We start from the raw sequence: 24,474 nt of genomic DNA, 5'->3' as shown, positions 1-24,474 counted from the left end.
TAACCGATTGGGGTCATGCCCACACCTATACACTGATGGGTACAGCTTCTCTCCAATGGGTTAATCTGTCTCTGTGAGTTAACAGAACCCAACTTGAAAAACACGAGACATGGAATGTTTTGGAGTAGACTGTGTAGTTTGTTTACAATTATCTCTGCAAACCAGAGATACCCATAAGAAACTTTGTTTTACCATAACAGTATTCTTTCCTTTTTTTGATCTGCTCAAACCACTGTTCTGATCTAGGATATGGTCTGTAAATATGTAATGATTTTCCATTCCACTTTGCATGCATGTAAAGAGTGCATGTTGATCTGCAATGTCCATATCTTCATGCAAACACTGAATCGTAATTTAATTTCTTTTCTTTTTGTAATTGGGCCTTTCTTTAAACTCTGTGACCTTTCCTCTGGGTCATGCACCCTCACCTGATGTGAATAGACATATGACCAAGTCGTTTGTGTTTGTTTGTGGAAAGACAGCACCAGTCTGTGTGTTGGGGAGTTTAAACCCCTCTTTGGCCATCTGCTAAGACAGCTGGGTGTGCGTTTTGGGGACGGGTTGGCCAAAAGGGGTGTAGGGTTTGATATTAGTAGGTTTTTGTAGCTGTGGTCTATGAGACTGTGAGATTACGGAGCCAAGAGGGACAGTGGGGCTCATTAACTATTGCCCAAAAATGATCAGTTCAGAAGTTTTTTCACCTCTTGTTTTGTTCCATTATATCAGCTGCTTAACTAGATTTTCAAGGAATGCAAGGAAATACCAGTGCTTGCAAAGCAGCAAAAGATTAGTGTTTTAGGTAATCTTAGGTTTTAGCCTATGGTTCTGTGTAAATGAAATGCTGTGTCAGAGCTGCTTAAACTCTGCCATTGTCATGACACTCAGCATGCATCTTGTTTTCTGTGGGCTGTACATGAGAATCTACATAAAACATGACAGTCTTTGCCAAAACCTACTAACTGCTACAGTGTTGATACTATGCTGCTTCGAAGGTGTTTGTGTGTTTGTTTTTTTGCGTGTTGCTATGTGGTTGCTAGGGTGTTCTGGGTGGTTGCTAGGTGGTTGTTTACATTCACAAGTTAAAAGAGCCCTCCATTCTTCCATTCTGGTCCCTAGATATGGCTCGGGTCCCTTTGATGTAAGTCTGTGGAATTTTTGCCCATTTTATCATCCGACTGGCGAAAATCCAATTGCTTCAAAAAGTTATAGCACACTGTCATGTGTTGTACCATGTTTTAATACAATATACGGTGTTGTTTACATATTTGTGATTGCAAGATACATATTTGTCTTTTGTTGATCTGTTTCCTAATACTGCATTATTCCATTCACAATGCTGTTCACAGAGCTGTCTGCAGGCAATCAAAGGGCTTAAAAGCTTATCCCAGGTTTACTATCAATCAGGTCTAAGTGCAAATTGTGGAGCAAATAATTTTCCCATTGAACGACAGGTCAATATGACTTTGAACCTTTCAATAGATACATTTATGCAATAAAATTCTTTAGAAGATAATTATTAAAAAATATCCTTTTGTGTCCCGCATGACAGAATTTTAGTTTTTTGATGAACCATTCCTTTAAACACATTATTTTGTCATTTAATTAATTAATTTATTTATTTTTTTACAGTGTGAGCTTGTTGATTGCAGTTTATTAGAGGAACTAACCTCAAAACAAATATTGTTCTATCTGTTGTTTACATCTGTTGATGGGGCTGTGCAGTATTAACTGGATAGTTCTCTCATCATTAAATAGGCCTTATGCTGTCTCAAACTCGTATGACTTTCTTTCTCACGCAGAACACAAACAAAGATATTTTGAAGAATGTCAATGATGTCAAAAACTTTCAAGCTCCAAAAAAGGACATAAAGGCAGTGTAAAATTAATCCATACGACTCGAGTGGTTTAATCCATATTTTCTAAAGCGATATGATACGCTTTGGGTGACAAACCGACATAAATGTAAGTCTTTATTCGCTAAAAATCTTCACATCCATAGTCTACTTGGTGCATACAGGAGAGATACTCGCTCATACACTTCAATGTGCTTGATGCATGCGCAGAGCTCTGTACATGAACCAGAAACAGTGTTGCTGAATTTGCGGTTTTCATGCCCTTTTGGGCTATTTAATGAAGAAGGGAGAATGATAGTGGCAGTTTACGTTTTTTTGGGATACTGTACAGTGTACAGCAGGTGCCAAAATGTTGATAATAAACACTAGAAAATGAAAATGCAATGTTTGTTGATGTACAATGATAACGGGATTGAGTACCTGGCAAAGAATCTCCATTTTGAAGCCTGCAAATAGGACAGATGTGAAGATTTATAGTGAATAAGGATTTAAATTTGATTTCTTTCTCACCGAAAGTGATCGGATCAATTCAGAAGACATGGATTAAACCACTCGAGTCATATTGATTATCTTTATGCTGTCTATATGTAATGTCTTCATTACATATCCCATTCACTTACATTATATGGACAAGAACACCTCATACATCCTTCAAAATCTTTGTGTTCTGCAGAGGAAAGAAAGTCATACCAGTTTGAGATGGGATGAGGGTGAGTAAATAATAATAAAATGTTAATTTTTTGGGTGAACTATTCCTTTAAAGGTGCTGTACATGATTTTAGCCATGCCCCCCTTTTTCCAAAACACTGCACTCCAAATATACCAAATTATCTTAATTGAGACCAACACAAGCAGAAACGGCTATCAAAAACAACAGCAGCAAAGTAGCACCCTCAACTGACAACTGTTATGAACAAAATGGCATAAAAATGACATTAAGTCTCAGTAATTTGCTGCAACTACAATACTATGAGAATGCGCAAAATTATTGTCAGGCAGAAAGCGTCATTGTCTGCAGTCTGCAGACACATTTTTGTTTGCTGTTTACAGAGTCTAGAGCTGTCACAGAGACAGGTGAGATATCTCAGGACACTTATTTCATTGATATCTTTCAGGGAGTAGTAAAACATTTTGCGTACATTTCCATGAAAAATCGCTTACAGCACCTTTAAGCATTACTGTATATGTGTATCTGTGTGTGTATGTGTCATTCTGGGGGTTAACCGGGTTTGTTTTTGTGCTTGTGTCGTCTGCAGACATAATGACCAGAATAATCAGCACTATTGTTGCCATGCGTGACATCATCCCTCTAGTGTGTGTGTGTGTGTGTGTGTGTGTGTGTGTGTGTGTGTGTGTGTTGTCTTGTTGCATAATCTTCCATTGGTGTGGTTCTGTTTATCAATAAGGAAACTATCTTCTCAGGCTTCTCAAAGATGATGAGCAGATTAACTATGCCTACCTTCCCAAGATGTATGTTTAATCACTGAGGCTTGACTAGGCTATAAGTAATCTATGTGATAAACTATATGATTATCTAACTGTTATACAAGGTGTTTCCGCCTTTGGTAAGTCACTGAAATGTATTGAATAATTCCAGAGCCTCAAGTTTAGCTCATAGATTTGAAAATTCATCAGTGTATTATTACAGTTGTGCCACATAATAAAAAAGGATTGTTCTTCTTGTCATACATTAATGCTGATGAAAGAGTCAGTAGGGCAGCAATTTTGAAAATAGTTTGAGAGGTTTTAAAGGGATAGTTCAATCAAAAATTCACCTGAAAATTTAGTCATCAATATTGTTGATGAGTTGATGAAGAAGGAAGCATATAGTGACCAGGTGCTGTCAAGCCCCCAAAATGACAAAAAAAAAGTTGTCCAAATGACTTGTGCACTAAATTCTTCTAAAGCCATATGATAGCTTTGTGTGAGGAACAGATGGTAATTTAAGTTAGTTTTTGCTGAAAATGTTCCCCTCTGCTGTAGTTCTCAAATCTAATTTGCATTCAAAAGCTTAAGATGAGTGGCACCATGTTTGTCGCCGATGATCAAATGGCATTGGTTCTGGCTTCTCTTAAAACCGTGCACAATAATATGGAATATGTGTTAGTGCGATTGAGATTTGCGAGCTAAAACGGAGTAACAGATTTTCTATGAATAGCATCTTACAGTATATTTTGGTCTATTCCTCTTCCTGAAAATGATGACAGAATGTAAGGGATGAAATAAGGGAAAGTTCTGTCATCATTTGCCCACGCTTTCTTTCTTCCATGGCAAACAAGGAGATTTTAGGCAGAACGACAGCCTCAGTCACCATTCACTTTTATTGCATGGGAAAAAGATGCACTGAAATTGAATGGTGACCGAGACTTAACATACTGCCTAACATTTCTTTTTGTGTCCTAAAGAAGGCATAGGGGTTTGAAACAGCATGAGTAAATGATGAAAGAATATTCATTTTTGTGTGAACTATCCTTCAAATTTGTTGTGATAGCAATGTTGTTTTTGGTCACATCACTTTTTAGAGGGTCGACAAGCGTTTTGACCTGGCAGTTTTGCTCCCATTTCCCCTGATTCACACGGAGAAAAAAGACAGTTCCTCCACACCTCTGTGGGACGCAGATGCTGCTGTTACCCCGACGATAGTTGCCAAGCAGCTGAGGAAGTGCTAATTAGGATTGCATGAGAGAGGATGGGCCGTAGTGGAGGTGGAGGAGTGTGTATATGGTTGAGTGTGTTTTAAATGGGTTGCAATCTGTGTAGTCTTAATGGTCCCTCCTGGCATCTTATGACTGCTGTGGTTTGTTATAGGGCCCAGAAGGTTTTATTTGTGCATACAAAGAGCTGTTAGAGAGAAACACAATCCTGTTTTTGTCATTGTTTGCTATAGCCCCACTACAATAATCATACTTACAGAGCAGGTTTATACATACTGTACTACGTTTTGGCATAATAGATAGTGCGAATAAGAGTTTATGCACACTGAAAAAAAATATTTTGTGGTTAAGTAAATATAGCAGAAAAGATTAAGTATTTTCTCTCTCTCTCTCTCTCTCTCTCTCTCTCTCTCTCTCTCTCTATCTCTCTCTCTCCCACTCTATACATATATATATATATATATATATATATATATATATTGTGATTAACATTTTTTATTGATTCATATATTAAACAACGAAAAGCAAAACATATATACACAGAATCATCATTTAACCCCCACTATTACCCCTACCCCTCCCAATCCCCAACCCCACCCTGACCCTCAACAAACATTCTGGTGGTCACATATGAGTATATACAAAACAAACAAACAAACAAAAACAGAAACAAAAATAATAAAAATATATTTATGTAATCACACACATTAACAACTATACCTCTCTCTCCACTGCCCCTCCCCGAGAGCCCTCCAAGAACAATAAATAGTTGCCCCATTTCCCCACAAATGAGTCCAAATTCCCCAGACTTCTAGATGACCCTTCTTCGAAATCCGCCACCTTCCCCATCTCCGAGCACCACTCCTGAAATGGGTGAGCTCCAGCCGACTTCCATCCCCTTAACACAATTTGTCGGGCGATCATGACACTGGTTAGGACCCAATGTTTGATGTGTTTATTCCCTATATTTATGACAGCATCATCGCCTAAAATACAGAGTCTGGGGCAAAATGAAATTTGAGTGCCCAATACGTCACACATAAAACTTTGAACCTTCAACCTAAATTCTTGTATCTTAACACACCACCAAAAAACATTAATTGTGTCTCCATCTTCTGATTGGCATCGCCAGCAGGTGTGTATGTCTTTAAGACCAAGCCTATAGAATCTAGAGGGGTCCAATAGAATCTGTGTAATATCTTGAATTGCATATGGAGAACCCTTGCATTTCTAGATACGGACTTGATGTTTTTTAGAATCCTAGCCCACTCTCCCTCAAGTATTTTCTATTATATTGAAATATATCTACAAATATTGAATAAGTTAGTTTAAGCGTGAACTTGAAAATATTAAGTAAATTCTACATTTGTACTCAATTCAAACATTTAAAAATTAATGCTCTAGCTTATAAGTAAATATTATATGTGATTGTTTGTTATCTTTACAATGGGAACCATGTATCAATATTAAAGTAGAAAACCTTGTCATATTTATTCGCTAATTTGAGTACATTTTAAAGGTAAACAAAATAAGTAAATTTTACTTAACTTTTCGAAACTTGTGTTCCCAGCATGCATGGGCTTGTATAATTAATGAACTTGCATGGATTCAATGTTCGCAAATTTATTTACACAAGTTTTATTTTTGATTTTATCGCTGTGTTTGGTAACTTGTTTTGTGAAGTCTTAAGTTCATTTTCATTTTCAAGATCTGTTGATAGTTACCATCATCGTGTTTTGTGCACCAAGTCTGTGTGTGCAGCTCTGTATCTTTTTATCGCCAATTATGCAATGTGATTATTTCTAATAGACTCCCTGTGGAAGGCTTCCTTGTGTGATGCGCTACATGATTAAACGTGTTTATAAGGAAAGTCCAAAATGTTAAAAGTTCTAATAAAATTTTCATTTAAAATTTACTACGTTTATTTAAGTACTTTGTACATAATTTTTTAAGTAAAATTTACTTTATTAACTGAAATGTTCAATTAACTCACTTTAATCAATATTATGTCATGAAGTTAAGTAGATTTTACTTGATTTTATACCATTAAAGTTTACTTTAAATAAGTTAACCTTACTAGTCATTTTTTTCAGTGCACTAGACACATAACTATAGTGTGTATGTCAGGTTGTGACTTATTATTAAAGGAATAGTTCATTATGTCTAGCCTGTAGCACAAACAGTACAGGACACTTTACATGCTGAAGTTTTATACATAGGGCTAAGAGGTTTGATTAAGTTTATATGTGACTATTATTATACAAATGGTCAAATCTAATTTCTTCACTTCCTGTCACCTGTAGTTATGTGCTGTCCTCCCTCTCCTCATCGCTCATTACCTATCTCGTTCATATTTGCTCCCTTTCATTCTGTCTCTCTCTATCTCTCTCCTACTTGCTTCCCTTTCCCATCTATGCATCACCTTTGTCTTTGTCTTTCTCTGTCTCTTTTTCAAAGAGGGTTTGTCAGTTTTGTCATGTTGTTGACAGATGTGCATTCTCAGCTCCTGTCCTAAGAGTCGTTCCCTTCAGAGAAACGGCTGACAGTTTTAGAGGAGCGAAAGAAGTGATGTTGTGTGAGCGTTATGGCTGAATGCCTGAGGTGAGAATGGTTTTAAAAGCAACAGAGATGCAGAAGTCACTTTTGTTGAGTGTAAAACAGAGTTCATGTGGCAGAGGGAAAGGTGGAAGCGAGTTTAATGTCCTCAGATGGCTTCGTGTTATTAATAAACAGAATGAGTGATGGCAATTGCAACTTAAACCTCAGGAAACCTCTCGACCTCTCTCTTCACTTTTCTCCTCATGTCTTCTCACTTAGTTCAGTGGTGTGCTGCATGTATGCCACCAGGTGATATCTTTAACGATATTATAAAACATTGTACACATTTTTATGGAAAAGTGATTCATGGTTTTATTGTTTTTATTTTTTTATTGGTTATTATTTGAACAGCTATATCAGTTTCAATGAAACAAATTTCGCAGAAATAAATAATTAAACACATAAAAACACATTTTTTATTTATTATTTATTTACTTATTGATGGTTAGAACACCATTCCCTTCAATGCATGGACTTTTGCACACAACGTTCGAAACATTTCTCAAAAATTCAGTTCTTTTTTATCACTTCAACCAGCATATCACCCTAATCCTCGTTTATCTAAATTTTTAGTCTTATTAACTTATTACTGTTACTTTTGTCGCAATATTTACTTCAGAATAAAATATTCATGGGAACATTGTTTGAAAAACTCTCATACATGGAACTCACTGTTCCATGTACGGTCTGAAACGCAATTGTCCTTGTGTTTCGCCGCTGGACAGCAATTCCGAGTAAACTTCCCGTCACCTTTGAAGGAATGCAATGTGAAGGTTGTACAAAGTAAAATGTATCTTTAACAATGCTATCAAAGTGAATATCAGGCACAAGAATGCTGCTACAACATGGGAAGCCATCTTGATTGTTTTGGGTTGAATGGATCACATAATTGCATCACATAACAACAAATACATCATCGTTTTCAGATATCTCCATTTTCACTGCCCACTAATAGACGGTTAAGTTATGCATAATGTACAGTCACCTTGGACGGGTTTCTATTTTGTAATAATGACCGGCTAACTAACTACATATGAAACAGATAGACATTATATATTTTTGTAAACATTGATTACAGATAAACGATCTTATACAAAATATCTGGCCGTAGAATGCCGCAATTGACGAATCACAAACACTGATTATTTTTAAGTACATAATAAGCACAATTATTATTAAGTACATTTTCAGAAATTCTATATCATTAATGTAAATTATAATATAATTGTAAATAATATATAAAATAATTATTATATATTACATAATTTGTCATACAAACAGGCTTGTTGGCTCCATTGATCAATGAGCCTGTCCTCCATAGGCACCGTCCACACACGCTTTCATTTGGATGCCATTCTTTTTCTGCAAAAAAATATTTTGCTTCTGTCCTCTGAAAAACATAAGGAAAACACTTACTTCACCTTTATCTGTGAACTGGACTTCAGCCTGAAACTCATTGGTCACTGCTTTGGTCACATGTACCCGTCCCACTGACTGCCAGGGATAATTTCAAACAAGCCGGATGTTTTTTAGGAGTTTGTGTAGTGAATCTCAGCAAAGAGTCCTGACGGTCAAGGGCTCTAACAATATCCCGCTGGCAGACGCTAATGCATACTCAGTCTCTCTCCACCTGGCCGGTGATTATGCAAATGAAGCTCACACCTGAAAATTGTTTGAAAACTCGGCTAGTGTGGCACTGGCTTTAGCTCGTGATATACTCAACAGGCCATTAGGAGGAGAATACAAACAAACTCACACAGGCAGACCCTCATGGGGGCCCAAACGTCTGTGTTCTGTCTCACGAAGCCGGTTTCAGCGGCTACCCAGGTAAGTTTGAGTTTAGTTTGAGTAAACATTGTTTTTTTGTTCTCAAGAAGGTGGGTCAGTTTTTACCGGTGGTCTTTGCCATAGCAACTTACCATACATGGCAAACCTGCTCCAGAGCAGGTTTTATTCTAGGTAACAGATCGCAAACAGATAATGAACCAATCAGCTGTAACTAAAGTGACACCTCGGACGCAATAAAGTCACTCCCCCTGTAACTCTCACTCCAAATTAAAGCGCGCTTCACAGGGAAATATACAGTATATTAGGGTATCACACGAAGTGACATGGCAGCAGCGCTGTTTCGTCTTGCTGTGTAAATGTTTACATTTTTCATAATGATCTCTTGATCTTCATCAGAGCAGTAAATCACACTGAGTTTCTTGCAAGAAGTAAATCACGGCGACTTTCTACAAGCTTTACGCATTGGCTGTTTGTGGCAAACGTCACTCATTCATGTGCATGATTTTCAGGGTTAAACACAAACTCAGAATCAAACTCTGAGTTTACAGAGAAGGTTTATAGCGAGTGTCTTGAAATCGCTGAACCCGATCTAAAAGACGGTTTTGTCAACCTGAAACTTAATCTGAAACTCTGAGTTTGTTCAACTATCTTTTTTGAAACAGGCATCTGGTGTGATAGTAAACAGAATGTATGCGCAGTGACAGCTGGGCCCTGGGATGCAGACTGTCATGGCTCTGTGTGTATTCCTGAGTCATTTTCTACTCTGAGGGCTGGTCGTGCAGGCGTACACTGTCTGGAAGAAACTAGAATGTGTTTTCAGGCTTGACCAAGAGAGATTTTCATATATTTCAGCATTATGTATATGGAGATGTATAAGAGAGACAAGGAAGTTTTCATGGAAGAAGGAAGGCGGAGCACTCAAGAACCGTATGGAGTTGCTGCTGCATCCCAGTTCTGTCGGTATGGTTTCCATGGCAATAAATAATGCAGCCTGACTGCAGCATCTTCTCATTGGTTGGGGCGCCATGTCCCGAGAAAAACAGGTCAACTCAATCTCAAGTCTGCATCATTGAGAACATGTAGGCCTCCTGAAGTTCTTGATGAAAAGCACTGCACCACATACTTGTCAAAGCTACATCAATATTAAACAAACCACAACTTTAAGCCTGAACCAAATCTTAAATTAGATCCATAGCGGTAAGCACATGATGCCACTGAATCTTTGGATGCTTTAGTGACTTAAATACTCAGAAATGAATGTTCCCCAATCTCAGGTTTCACTGACCTGCATGTGGTGAGTTGGTGAATCATTTTGAGGCCTCTCAGAAGAAGGTCAGTGGGTTAGTGGGTGCACACCATGGCTTTGGGCCCGTGTTGAACAGCTGGGTGAAGGGTTTAGCAGAATAGCATAAGAGAACTGGAGGGTTACGTGACCCAGAACCAAATTTTTCATGGTGAACTACCATCCACCTGTCGGGAGGCTTATGAGGGAAGTCTGAGCAGCCCTCTGTGTGGTTTGGGGTGGGTGTAAAGGGAAAATCTGACAGAAGGAGATTTTCAACCATGTTCTGTTTCACCAGTTCCATGCTAGTTGCCACCCAAGAATAATAGCCTAAACAAAAGCAAAAAAAAAAAAAAAACTAGATTGACTTTTTATAGACTTAAAGGGGACATATCAACAGGGTTTACCTTTTGAAATAAAAAAGTTTGATGTACTATGTAGACTTACTCAAACATACACAAAGATCCTTGCAATTTATCTAGACCATTTATGGAAACTAAACTGCCAAAAGTGTGCATTCAGAAATAATGAGATTGACAATGCAACCATGAGCTTATTAACATATGGTCACCCACATTTATGTATCAACTAGGACTGTCAATCGATTAAAAAATATAGTCGAATGAATTACATGATATACCGATTAATGGCAATTGATCACATATATCAATATTTGCTCAGAAAGACCCTAAATAAAGGTAATTCAATAATATTATTATTGTAATTAATATATATAATATATAAATCAAGTTTATATTAAAGAAATATATAAATACATAAATATATAACAATCAAAATAATTCTAAATATAATATAATATAATATAATATATATATATATATATATATATATATATATATATATATATATATATATATATATATATATATCAGATAATTCCAAGACATTATATTATTGTAGCAGATGAGTAAAAGCATTGATTAGACAATACAAAAAATGGCTTAAGTCAATATATGCAATATAGGATGTTTATTTTCATATAATTAAACAAAAGCCTATCACTGGCCAACAGTCAGCATCCTCTGTTTTTAGGACGATCATGTGTAAAGTTACATTTACATTTACATTTAGTCATTTAGCAGACACTTTTATCCAAATGAGGAACATAGCAAGCAATTTGTCATACAAAACTCAACAATATGGCGGCCTGGGTAGCTCAGCGAGTAAAGACGCTGACTACCACCACTGGAGTTCACGATTTCGAACCCCAGGGCATGCTGAGTGACTCCAGCCAGGTCTCCTAAGCAACCAATTGGCCCAGTTGCTAGGGAGGGTAGAGTCACATGGGGTAACCTCCTCGTGGTCGCTATAATGTGGTTTGCTCTCGGTGGGGAGCGTGGTGAGTTGTGCGTGGATGCCGCGGTGGATGCCGTGAAGCCTCCACACGCACTATGTTTCTGCTGTAACATGCTCAACAAGCCACGTGATAAGATGCATGGGTTAACGGTCTCAGATGTGGAGGCAACTGAGATTCATCCTCCGCCACCCGGATTGAGGCGAGTCACTACCATGAGGACTTAGAGTGCACTGGGAATTGGGCATTCCAAATTGGGGAGAAAAAGAGGAGAGAAAAGTACTCAACAATATCTGCGGTGTTGCACTGCCAAGTTCTCAAAGTGGATGGAGTAGTATAGAAGCTAGCGTAGAACAATGGCTGGTTCTTGAATGTTGAGATGGTTTCAGAAGATTTTGTGGAGGTTGGAAGCTCATTCCACCACAGAGGTACAGAGAAAGGGAATGACCTTGAAATAGACTTTGTGCCTCTATGCAACGGGACCACCAGGCGCCGTTCATTCATCGACTGCAGAGAGTAAGTTGGGACATAGTGCTGGAGGAGTGAATTGAAGTAAGAGGGTGCTGTTCTAATGGCTGTCTTGAAGGCCAAAGCCTTGAATTTGATTTGGGCAACTACAGGTAACCAGTGGAGTGAAATAAAGAGTGGGGTAACGTGAGCCCTCTTTGGCTAATTAAAGACCAGATGCGCTGCTGCATTCTGGACCATCTGAAGTGGCTTAATCATGCTAGCTAGGAGGCCGGCCAACAGAGCATTACAGTAGTCCAGTCTTGAGATGAACAGGGCTTGGACCAGGAGCAGTGTAGCATATTTAGACAAAAAAGGTCTGATTTTCCTGATGTTGTTAATACAATGTAATCACGATTAATTGCATAATTTTGTTGTAGTTAATCGTGATTAATTGCAGATTTTAAATGTGCTGAAGTTTGACACTATATATATGCTTCTTTTCTTGTCAAAATTAATTTATTTTCATCTTAGGAAAGAAAAAAAAAACAATATTTAACAATAAAATGCTTTATTAACATTTTCCAAACAAAGAATTCCACAATATAAAGACAATGCACTAAAATATCACCAATTCAAGTAACATCAAACGTTTCCCAAAGTGGGAGGTTGACTAATTGAAAGGATTAGTCCCCAAATAGGTTGCATATTCATTGCAATGGGCATTAAATACCTTAAACTCTCATCTTCCACAATATTAATCTGCCGGTAGACTGTGGCTATCCACTTTTTTACAGTAATCGTGAATTGTTCATGATTCGCGTCAGGGTGTCGACACCAGTGTCGAGCACCGCTTTGAACACACCATGAAAAGTGCTTGCAAACAAAAACGTCTCATTCTGCATTTTGGTGAGAGTTAAGATTTGACGTGTTTCTGTGGTAATTAAAATGTGCCTTACATAGGCTAAAAAAATACTTCATTTCAATCACAAGTCCCATCTGGGCTTGTTTTGTACATCAAATAGTGCCTAGAGCTTCTATCTCCATAATTTTATCACTGACGCCGGATTCACACATACTTCGTGAGTGGGGCGTGAGCAATGCAATTAAGATTGTAGGCTCTCTTTGTAGAAGGACTTTGGCGCTGTGGTGTATGCTTCAGTGTAATGACTCCGGGCGGACACATTACAAAGGTTCCGCTCTTCACACCATTGTTTATGCTGTATTAACAGTAAATGCATTAATCGCGATTAAGAAAAATTTACGTGTTTAACTTAATTTATCGCATGCGTTAACGTTAATTCTGACAGCTCTAGTTAAATGTAATTTGAAATTTTGAAAACACGTCTTGAGACCCCTGTATTTTGTTGAGCTCTGGCAAGCTGTCTTTGAACCTCATTACTTTGATCAGCCTTCAGTTTGTTGTCTGTACAGCTGGAGTTACGCAAATTGTCCACTGCTAACTAGGACTCACAAAAACATGAAGGTGGCACTTAAAGCTTGAATTGCTCAGTTAGTAGGGAAACTCCTTATATCGACAGCCTTAACATCAATTCGTTTGTAAGCTTCACAAATTGGCCTCATTCACTTCCATAGTAAGTGCCTCACTGTAACCTTGATTTTTTGCTTCTTGATCTTAACTTGAACCCAGAATATTCCTTTAAATTATAAGGGTCAGAGAGATTATGTATAACTAAATTACTAAATGTGTTTGCCGCAAGAAACCTTGACTAGTATTCAGTGTGTACAAGTGGTGTAGATTATGGCCTCTTTAAACTTTGCCTGTTTAAATATGTGTGCATGTGTGTACCATTGCTTTTGTGTATAAAAAAAAAAAATGAAAGAAAGAGAGACTTTTTGTGTAATTTTTGCCTTTCAATCTGACAGTTTAATTTAGGGAACAGGGACAAAGTCAGCAGAGGTGTCCCTTCTCTTCTTTTCTGTCCTACATAGAACTTTATTTTTGACTACATCAAATGGGACTTTTTGAGCCCCACTTTACAGTATCTGAACTACTTACATAATAGGCTGATAAATCAGCACAATCCTAGACATGCTTAAAACTACACGTTTATTTTAGGCTTAATTAGATAACAATACAGATACTTTGTGATCCTGTCACCTGTCACAAGCGCAATTATTTTGTCACAAAAAATATCAATGGAGCACATCTAGTTCTACAGTAGATACATTCAGTGGTGTTTATTATTTTTTGTAAACATTTTTCCAATTTGAGGGATCATCCATGTCCATAGCACAAACCATGAGGGACAAGTAACATGTTTAATACTTAATGGTGGGGGTTAATTCAAATAACACTAATTTCGAGCAATAGTAATAGTGATGCTCACCTTAGCAAACACCACTAATTAGGCAAAACCCATTTAATTAAAGCAGCTGGAGTGATGATTTGGTGTACTATTAACATGACATGGCTGAGTCACTTTCTCTGTGCAGCTGTGTATAAGGGCAGGTGTGTCTTATTTCCTTTTATAGCTCCTTTATTGGACTCTCATCATGAGCAACTAAAAGCAAAGCACAGTGGAAAGCTTTAAATGACGTTTATAGGCCACAGGGAGCTGTGAGAGTTGTCACAAGCTATTTTTGGGATGTATTTGACAATCTAGAGTAATTATGTGATTATATGTTTGTTTCAGAGTGAAGAATACTCCTCTGCCAGTGAAAGTGTGCTCCACTGGAGTCCAAGTACACATGAGTGGTAAACCGAAGACCATCACTGTGGAGACCAAGCCAGGTCAGACTACCGCAGACTTCAAGAAGAGCCGGACAGGATTCACCTTACTGCTGCCGCATCAGTAAAACAGCCCAAGGGACACAATATAAACTAGTATTTACCCACAGAATCAGAGATGGGGTCTTAAGATGTTTTCAAACAGGATTGGATAAGTCTGTATACAGTATATGGGGAGAAATGCTTTTATGCATTTTGCAATTGCTTTTTTCTGACCCAAGGACACCACAGTCCTCCTTTAAGAAATGCACTTTGTCATTTTAATAAAACTCCTGAAAAAACTTTACCATAGTTGATGCTTTGTTATTCTGCACTCCCTCCTCTAGTTTTATTTTTTGCTCATGAAATAGCCATACAGTGTTGTGTCATGTCTTTTCTATTGAGGCTGAATTGTTGTGGTCCATGTAATAATGCTATTTTATTATTTATCTACATTTCAGAAGAGAAAGTTCTATTAAATGTCCTTAGCACTTTTCATAACAATTTACAGCATATTTTTATGTCCTCTAGGATGGTATTTTGTAATGAATGTAATTTTTTACTGTGGAGATGTTACCAAGAGTTTTTTCATATATTATTGCTTCACATTTTGTGATTCATCCAAGAGAGATCTACTGTACAACTCTTTATGTATTACAAAAACAGAACAACTATGGATCTGTACGTTACTGTGCTGTAGTAGTAATGTAGAAACAGAGGAGTGTTTTTGCTTATCAGACTCTGTGTACATAGTCTTTTTATTGCTCCAAAACAGCATGTAATAAAATCATATGGGGGCCATATGATATTAATATTATGGTATTGAATGGAATTATCATGTGATTGATGGATTCACTGTCATTTTACTGAAGAATGTGGCATATTTTGTGTGTGTGTGTTTGTGTGGATCTAGGCACTCATGATACTCAGTTCTGACAGGTTGTCTTTCTGTCACTCTGTTTGCTGTTCCCTGTCTTCCTCTCCCCTGCTGCGAGCATCTCTCATCCACTCTGACACCCCTGTGTTTTCACTGTTTGTGTCTGCTTTTGTGATCTGCTTCTTTTTTTTGTGAGGCTTCTTTGCATGCACCTGTCTGTTCAGCAATCGTTTGATATGCATTGTCTAAAAATGTATTTTTTCACACTTTTTACTGTTTACATGGTTGTCAGTTTACATTTGGATAATTGACATGAAAGATCCCGCAATGTCCTGCATTGTGACATGCTACACTTTATCTAAAACAATTATAACCCTAGATTGAATATGCACTCTTAACAGTACACTTAAGAAAACCTAGGAAACAATTTTCACGCAGAAATTGCTAGTTAATTTAACATTTTAAGTAAAGGCTACACACAATTTTTGAGACTGTTTCAAGTAAGCTTTACTCACTCTTTGTTTGTACATTTTACTTAAGCAATTAATTAAGCCAAGCTTATACTAGCATTTCAATGCTTTTTATCATACTTAATCATGTACCACATAACACACAGAAGCCTTCCAAAGGAAAGCTTAATGCATGCAATGAAGTCTATCTGACAACATCTTGCTTTAATGGCAAAAGAAACAAGATCCAGAGAAGCGCATGCAGACCTCTGACCGTTCCAATCAATAGATAATTTTTTTGGTAATGCTTTACAATAAGGTTCCATTTGTTAACTTTAGTTAACTACATTAGTTAACATTAACTATCAATGAACAATACTTATTAAGCATTTATTAATCTTAGTTAATGTTAATTTCAACATATATTAATACATTTTTAAAATCAAAAGTTGTATTTGTTAACATTAGTTAATGCACTATGTGCTAATATGAACTAACAATGAATAATTGTATTTTTATTAACTAACATTAACAAAGATTCATAAATGCTAATGAATGGAACCTTACTGTAAAGTGCTACCATTTTTGTTTTTATTATTATTATTATTATTTTATTTTTATTTTTTATCATGAACGGGTAATTTTTAGTAGAAATTCAAAATAAAAAGAATTTGCCAAACCTAGCAATGAAATCAACAATGAAAACAAAGTAAATCAACTTGCAAATAGTGAAATCATGCATGCTCATTAATTATTCAAGCCCGGTGCATGCTGGGTACACCAGCTTCGAAAAGATAAGTAAAATGTACTTATTTTATTTACCTGTGAAATTTACTCAAATTATCAAATAAATATGACATGGTTTTCTACTTTAGGATTGATACATGATTGTGAAGATAACAAACAATCATATATAATAGTTACTTATAAGCTAGAGCATTCATTTTTACATGTTTTAATTGAGTACAAATGTAGAATTTACTTAATATTTTCAAGTTCACGCCTAAACTATCTTGTTCAGTGTAGAAAGTACTTTTTCTGCTATATTTACTTCACCACAAAATATTTTCTTTCGGTGTAGACTAGGATAAAATGTTAAAAATGTTTTTTATATAATAAATAATATGTTTTTTGTTTTTTACAAAAAAACGTAGTTGCAAACTTATAAAATGACAACCTTTTGTACTTTATATTGCTATATTGCCCTATATTGCTATATTTGTGTTTTTAGAGTGGTGAGGCATACTGAAAAAAGAAACGCTGCAGGTTCAGACAGGTAAGAAGTGGTATTAGGAGCTATAATTACTGTGCCCATGTTGGATAAAAGTGTCTGCTAAATTACTAAATGTAAATGTGAACTAGGCATCTATCCTCAGGTTGATCCATCAGGACTATCCCTGCAATGGGTATAGTGTCATTTGTAATTTTTTTAAACCAAATGTTTTTATTTCGTGCCTCGTGCCACGTGATGCTGCCCTGGGCAACTGACCATGTCGCCCATGCCTAAATCCGCCACTGGTGAAGTGCATTAAATACCACAGTAGACACATACGACCCACATATGCATTTAATGGGTTGTGATGCAAATTTTCTTAAAATTTAAAAAATATATAATATAAAGTAGCTCAGTGAGTATTGATGCTGACTACCACCCCTAGAGATGTGAGTTCGAATCCAGGATGTGCTGAGTGACTCCAGCCAGGTCTCTTAAGCAACCAGATTGGCCCGGTTGCTAGGGAGGGTAGAGTCACATGAAGTAACCTCCTCGTGGTCGCGATTAGTGGTTCTTGCTCTCAATGGGGCATGTGGTAAGTTGTGCGTGGATCGCGGAGAGTAGCATGAGCCTCCACATGCAGAGTCTCCGTGGTGTCATGCAAAACGAGCCACGTGATAAGAAACGTGGATTGACGGTCTCAGAAGCGGAAGCAACTGAGACTTGTCCTCCACCACCCGGATTGAGGTGAGTAACCGTGCCACCACGAGGACCTACGAAGTAGTGGGAATTGGGCATTCAAAATTGGGGAGAAAAGGGGAGAAAATATATATATATAAAAGTCAGTTCACATGATCAAAGACACCTTAACTGAAAATGAAAAGACCACTTCAACTAAAAATTCTAGTCAGAAAGTAGACGGCCGTGTCCAACATGTGCATTTTAGGGTTTAACAACACTTCTCTAATTCTTGTACAATTATTTTGCATAGAAACAATTATTTAATGTATTATAATATATAATTTATATAAATAATTATAATTTTTTATGATTTTCATTTTAATTGAGAGACTGTGGGATAGTTGTACTTTAAAAAATGTATTTGTCACACCACAGGACTAAGCGAACTATGTGAATCGGTTCTTTTGGACAGTTCATGTAAATGGACTGGTTAAAACAAACGATTCCCTTGTATTAAGCGTTGGGATCTTCGATTCATTTTAGTAAGTCGGATGGTTCATGTAAATTAACTAGTTTACACAAATGATACACCTGAGCTCTGCGCAGCCTCAAAGGGACTTTGACTTCTTTTTTTGAAGCAAAATATTTAGTTAATTGTTGCTATATATCACTATATTTTGATTCTGTAATATTAAAATAGGGTGTGTTCTAGTTTATTGGTGTATATAAGTATAATTTTATGTTCAATTTAAAGATGTCACCCAATTTGTTTAACCCTCATGTTGTGTTCCAGTCATTTTGACCTGAAGAGGATTTTCTTTTGCCTGAAAATGCTAGTTTGTTTTTTAAATTTATTTATTTTTTATTCCCTTTTCTCCCAATTTGTGCCCAATTCCCACTACTTAGCAGGTCCTTGTGGTGGCGCGGTTACTCACCTCAATCTGGGTGGTGGAGGACAAGTCTTAGTTGCCTCCGCTTCTGAGATGGTCAGTCCGTGCATCTTATCACATGGCTTGTCGCACATGACACCACGGAGACTCACAACATGTGGAGGCTCATGCTACTCTCCGTGATCCACGCACAACTTACCACGCACCACACCGAGAACGAGAACCACTAATTGCGACCACGAGGAGTTTACCCCATGTGAATCTACCCTCCTTAGCAACCGGGCCAATTTGGTTGCTTAGGAGACCTGGCTGGAGTCACTCAGCATGCCCTGGATTCGAACTCTCGACTCCAGGGGTGGTAGTCAGGGTCAATACTCGCTGAGCTACCCAGGCCCATTGAAAATGCTAGTTAATGTTATCCTATTTGACTAAAACTTACCGACTTTGCTCACACAGGGTATCACAACTTCCCAAAAAAATGTTTATAATGTTTTGCATTTTTGGGGTGGGGGTCCACCTTGTTACACTTTTGGTGTTCCCGGTCAAAAATGACCGGCCTATAAAAATTGCTTATAAATCTCTCATTATGCTATATTATCACCAAATATTGGATTCAATCTTTTTGCCAACTTGTTTTCTTTCAATTAGGTTTTGTATTTCTTTTTGGAGTTTATTGATCGGAAGCCTCATTGACCTGAGCTTATGCAACTCTGTTTTTGAGTGAAAAAAGCATTATTTGTGGATCATTTTGGCAATATTAAATAAAATATTAAAACATTCTGTACTATCTATCACACTAGTGTGCTTTCATGTTTAACCAGGAAGTTTGTTTTGAAAAGCTTTTATTTTGTACAAAATGGCACAAAGTCACACTTGTGGTGTTCATGGTCAAAAATGCATTTGAGTATAACATGCTTTCTTTTTCACAGAGATTAACATTATCCTACCCTAAACATTGTTTAGTATGTTTGTTAAGCGATTTGAATTATGGGGACACTAGAAATGTCCTCATAAACCACATTTATAGCATAATACCCTTGTAATTACCAGTTTGTAACCTAAAAAAATAGCCTCGTAAACCAACCAAACCCGCCCAAACATGCACGCACGCACACACACACAAACACACACACACACAAACACACACCAGAACGGTCTTTGTCCCACAGCGACCCCTCTCCAATAGAATCAATAGAATTGTGGTGTTCCTGGTCAAAGATGACCGGTCATTGAAAATGAATGGGGAAGATCACAAAAACAGGACTTTTATTTTGAAATGCTTTTATTTTCTGAAAAGGGGCACAAAGTAACACTTGTGGTGTTCCCTGTCAAATCTGACTACAGTGACAAAGAAAACTGGCCTTAGTCTATTTACATATTAACAAAGAACATTTCATGGAACAAAAATACCAACACTGTTCATATTTCTGTTATATTTTCTAATCAACAACAAACCAAATCAATGAACACCTGGTGGTTTTGTGTCCTCATGCACATGACTGACAGTAGCTTTTTGCATGTGCCTTGCAAATGTGCTCTGCGTTTGAAACACACAATGCTTGATGAAAGATCATCAGAGAAAGATTCTATTAGAGAGGGGTCACTGTGGGGCAAAGACAGTTCTGGTATGTGTGTGTGTGTGTGTGTGTGTGTGTGTGTGTGTGTGTGGTAATGTTGGATGGATGTTGGATGCAGTTCAGGGTAGGATAAAGTTCATCTCTGTGAAAAAGAAAGTATGTAATACTAAAAAGAAATTGTTGCGAGTACATGAGCATGTGTGTGTTTGTGTGTGCATGCACATGTGCGCGTGTGCAGGTCCGAGGCCTTTATGTCTGCAAGCACACATGCACACATGTGAACATGAACATGATGAACATGCTCCTGAACACTCAATTTTTCTCTTATTTTTGATCTCCCCCGTTCATTTTCAATGGCCGGTCATTTTTGACCGGGAACACCAAATTAGGTAAAACATTTCAACACACCACAAGGCTTAAACCTTACAAAAATTAACCATGGTTTACTTTAGTAATATTGTAGTAACTATAAATGTAGTAACCATTGTTTTTGGTGGAAATCATGGTTTTGGTATAATTAACCATAGTTTTATTACAGTAATACAGTAGTATCCATATAGTAATCAATGTTTACTATAGTGATATTGTAGTAACCTTTACTTTAGTAACAGTGGTTAATTTTGTGCTTACTATGGTACAAATCCCATGGTTAAACTATGGTTACTGTAATAAAACCATGGTTAATTTCCATAAAGGAATGTCAACCTATAACTATCAGGTGATATTATTGAATTCTTTTTTTAGAACTGATTGCAGAATTCATCTCATATCCTCCAATCATTATAGATCTAAAAATATTTTCTTCTTTAAATAGCTTTAAAGGGATAGTTCACCCAAAATGAAAATTCTCTGATCATTTACTCACCCTCATGCCATCTCAGATGTGTATGACTTTCTTTCTTCTGCAGAACACAAACGAAGGTTTTTAGAAGAATATTTCAGCTCTGTATGTCCATACAATGCAAGTGAATTGTTACCAGAACTTTGAAACTTCAAAAAACACATAAAGGTAGCATAAATGTTTTCCATACGACTCAGTGGTTAACAGTGGTTAAAATCATATAATTTAAGGGATATAAATGGTGTGGGTGAGAAACAGATAAAAATGTAAGTCCTTTTTTACTATAAATCTCCACTCTTTTAAAATGTGAAAGTGGAAGTGGAGATTTATGGTTAAAAAAATAAATAAAAAAAAGAATTAGATTTCATTTAGAAGTAAAAAAGGGGTTTTACAGCATGATGCTGTTGGTGAATCCAGATCTCTAATTCTAGAAAACCATGTACTACTGCTTTACAGGAACACACAAAGAAATATGTTACCAATAAGAACCAATAGCATAATAATAATAATAATAATTAATTAATTATGATGATGATTATTATTATAAAAACTTAATATAAAGAACTTTGTTAACATTTATGGTTCTTGGTTTTTCAGATTATGAAGAACTTCAGATTACAGTATGGTTCGTGATAAGAAGGGTTTTTGCTGAACCTTGCTACAAAAAATAATTTTTAAGCATGTACAAACACTTTTTAGTTTCATTATGTTTTCCTTCTCACGCTCAGTCCTTGCAATCCAGTTTTGAAAATAAAATAGAATTGTGGCAAAATCTTCATGGAACCTTGTATTTTAGGTCAGTAAATTCCACACTAAAGCCATTCTGTGACCATATTTGTTTCTACCTCAGTCTCATCATAAGTCATGTTTCTAGAGCCAACCGAGTCACAGACAAAAATAACTATTTCTGTGGTTACAAAACCCACCTTCAATCCCACCACATGGCAACAAACTGTGTTTCTCTGATGGCTAATATAATTATGAATCAGGTTTGAAGCTCACTGGGTCACAGGCTGCATCTGGCACATGAGCTTGTTTTTGAAGTTTCTCATCATGATCTAGAGCATGCTTCCCATTCACATATCTCAATGTAAACAAACAGTAATCCATGAAACAGATGTATGTGTGATTAATAAGTCCTTTTTTTCCAAGAGCTTATGGGTCATTCTCAGGAAATGTGCCATTTGTGTCTGAAAATCAGATTTTCCCACCTCAGGACCACAGATGTAACCACCATAAACACTGACCACCAAAAGGGTCAACGAGCCATAGACTTAGCCTAGTGTATTACTTCTTTGTTTTAAACTTTTATAAAGTAGGTGGGCTCTCAGGGTAAGATTTCTAATCTTCCTTCCATGTGCTGGGGAAAAAGTTTAATGTCTTTTGCCATGTCACTCAGCTGATTCTGTTGTAGCTCGTCCAAACACAGTGCAGCTGTGGAGTTTACTCTCTGATCACTCACTCTTGATCAAAACTTCCAACAATCGGCCATTTTCCACAGCGACCCCTTCTCCAATCGGCCATTTGTCTCGGTGACAGCTCGTCCAATCATATGGCTCGCTGAGTGACAGGGCTGCATTCTAATTAATAAAAGGCTCCTTGTTCTTGTGGTGGACTGACATGGAGATTTACACCCAGCTGTGGAGCTCAGAATTACTGCTCTTATGGCAAGAAGTCTTCTGTTATACATGATCCCTTTCCTCTTTTAACAACAACAAAAAAAGAACAAATCTGCCCTAAAATGTAATTATTTCTGTTCACTTGTAATACCCAGTAAAGCATTACCATGCACAGTGGATCATTATTCTATCATGCACAGTATGAAAAGTAGTTTTGATGTTTTCTTGTTTTATCCTACACTCTGATGACCTCATATCCACAGTATCTACTATTGAGATTCTGTATTTACTTACTGTGAATTCATATTTCAGGATACTATAGGATCTAGCATAACCGCTTTCTTCAACCACTTAGAAAGCACACCTCTCCTCAACAAGCCTCATCATTTGAGATAATTCATGCCTGTTGCATAAATGATTTGGGATAAGTTGTTCAAATCCCTAACACTAAGCATGAGCACTAGTAAATAGTGATGCTTGCAAGTCCCAGTAATGAAATATTATCCAGTGATTGCAAAAAGTGATTACTGTGTATCAGACTCTCAACAAGCTAACATGAGTCCCTGTGTGAAGGACTGAATTGTGCGGTTTCTTATTTGTGTTGCTGAGCACAGATCACATGTAGCAGATTACTGCAGTGTGAGAGAGTTTCATGTGTGTCCGCTTTGACTGATAAAACCATCATAGCAAATGGCAACTAATCAGGATGTGCACAATAAGAGGGAAACACTTCACTCCACCAGAGTACTTTCAGAACATGGAAAGAATACACAAGAACATTTCTTAATGTACCCTCAGCTAATGCATATGATTTACCGGTTCCAATAGCGACAGAGAGCAGAAAATGTGTGTATTGCACAGATACACATACATAAGGGAGACCGGGGCTAGCTGTTACATGGGGTAGTTGTGACATGGACTATATTTCAGTAACTATTAGATTTATGTCAAAAGTCCAGTTGTGCAAATGTGTATTATGATTATAATAATTATGATTATACTGTAATAATTATTCATATTATTATGACAATGAAGTTAATTAATTTTCCTGAAACAACTATCCCCATTTATTGTGATATATGCCCCGCTACCGTGGCAAGTTGTCACAAAAAGTCATTGTGCTGAATGAAGTGTGTCTTATTTCCTGAACAATAATGGTGAAAATGTTCAATAGCTTTTTTGTATCCAGGACTTAAGGTATGTGCCAAAATTGACTTTCAAAAATAAACCTATCCTGAGAAATATTCAGGACAGGTTTCAATAATATACAACATATTAAGGCATTATCATGTTATGTCATGTTATTCAATTAACCCACACAATGAGGACTTTAAGACATTACAGACATACAGACAGCTTCATTTTTTTGTTACAGCATGATTTTCTGCAAAGCTGCTTTGAAACAATGTGTGTTGTTTACTAGCAGTTTACCACTGGAATTAGGCAAAGGTGTCATATACGGGTGGGACATGTCCCTACCACTTTTTGACTTTGCCAATTTTGTCCCCACAACTTTTTTAAATAATTTGTGTTAGGCAAGTTTCTATTGCAAAAGAAAACATCTCCAGTTCTTAAACAGGAGTTTTCATTTTGTGTGTGTTGTAATAAGTGACGATCCAGGACTGCAGTTTGTTATTTGTAATGTTATAATGAGTGCTC

The 24,474-nt window shown here is 36.9% G+C and overlaps 2 protein-coding genes across 2 annotated transcripts in view; one reads left to right on the top strand and one right to left on the bottom strand.

Moving 5' to 3' along the window:
- The window catches only part of myo1g (myosin IG), a 76,318-nt gene extending 60,911 nt beyond the window's left edge, over positions 1–15,407 (top strand). Inside the window, exon 22 of the mRNA XM_051671857.1 lies at positions 14,595–15,407. Coding sequence (XP_051527817.1) covers positions 14,595–14,757 — 163 coding nt within the window. The 3' untranslated portion in view covers positions 14,758–15,407. The remainder of the gene's footprint in view (positions 1–14,594) is intronic.
- LOC127425669 (DNA-directed RNA polymerase III subunit RPC7-like) overlaps positions 1–24,474 on the bottom strand; it is a 307,967-nt gene that overhangs the window by 144,600 nt on the left and 138,893 nt on the right. The window lies entirely within an intron of this gene.

This window comes from Myxocyprinus asiaticus, chromosome 34, assembly GCF_019703515.2.
Source record: "Myxocyprinus asiaticus isolate MX2 ecotype Aquarium Trade chromosome 34, UBuf_Myxa_2, whole genome shotgun sequence".
NCBI lineage: Eukaryota > Metazoa > Chordata > Actinopteri > Cypriniformes > Catostomidae > Myxocyprinus > Myxocyprinus asiaticus.
The sequence above is the reverse complement of the archived record's forward strand: the minus strand, read 5'-3'. Positions and strand labels throughout refer to the sequence as shown.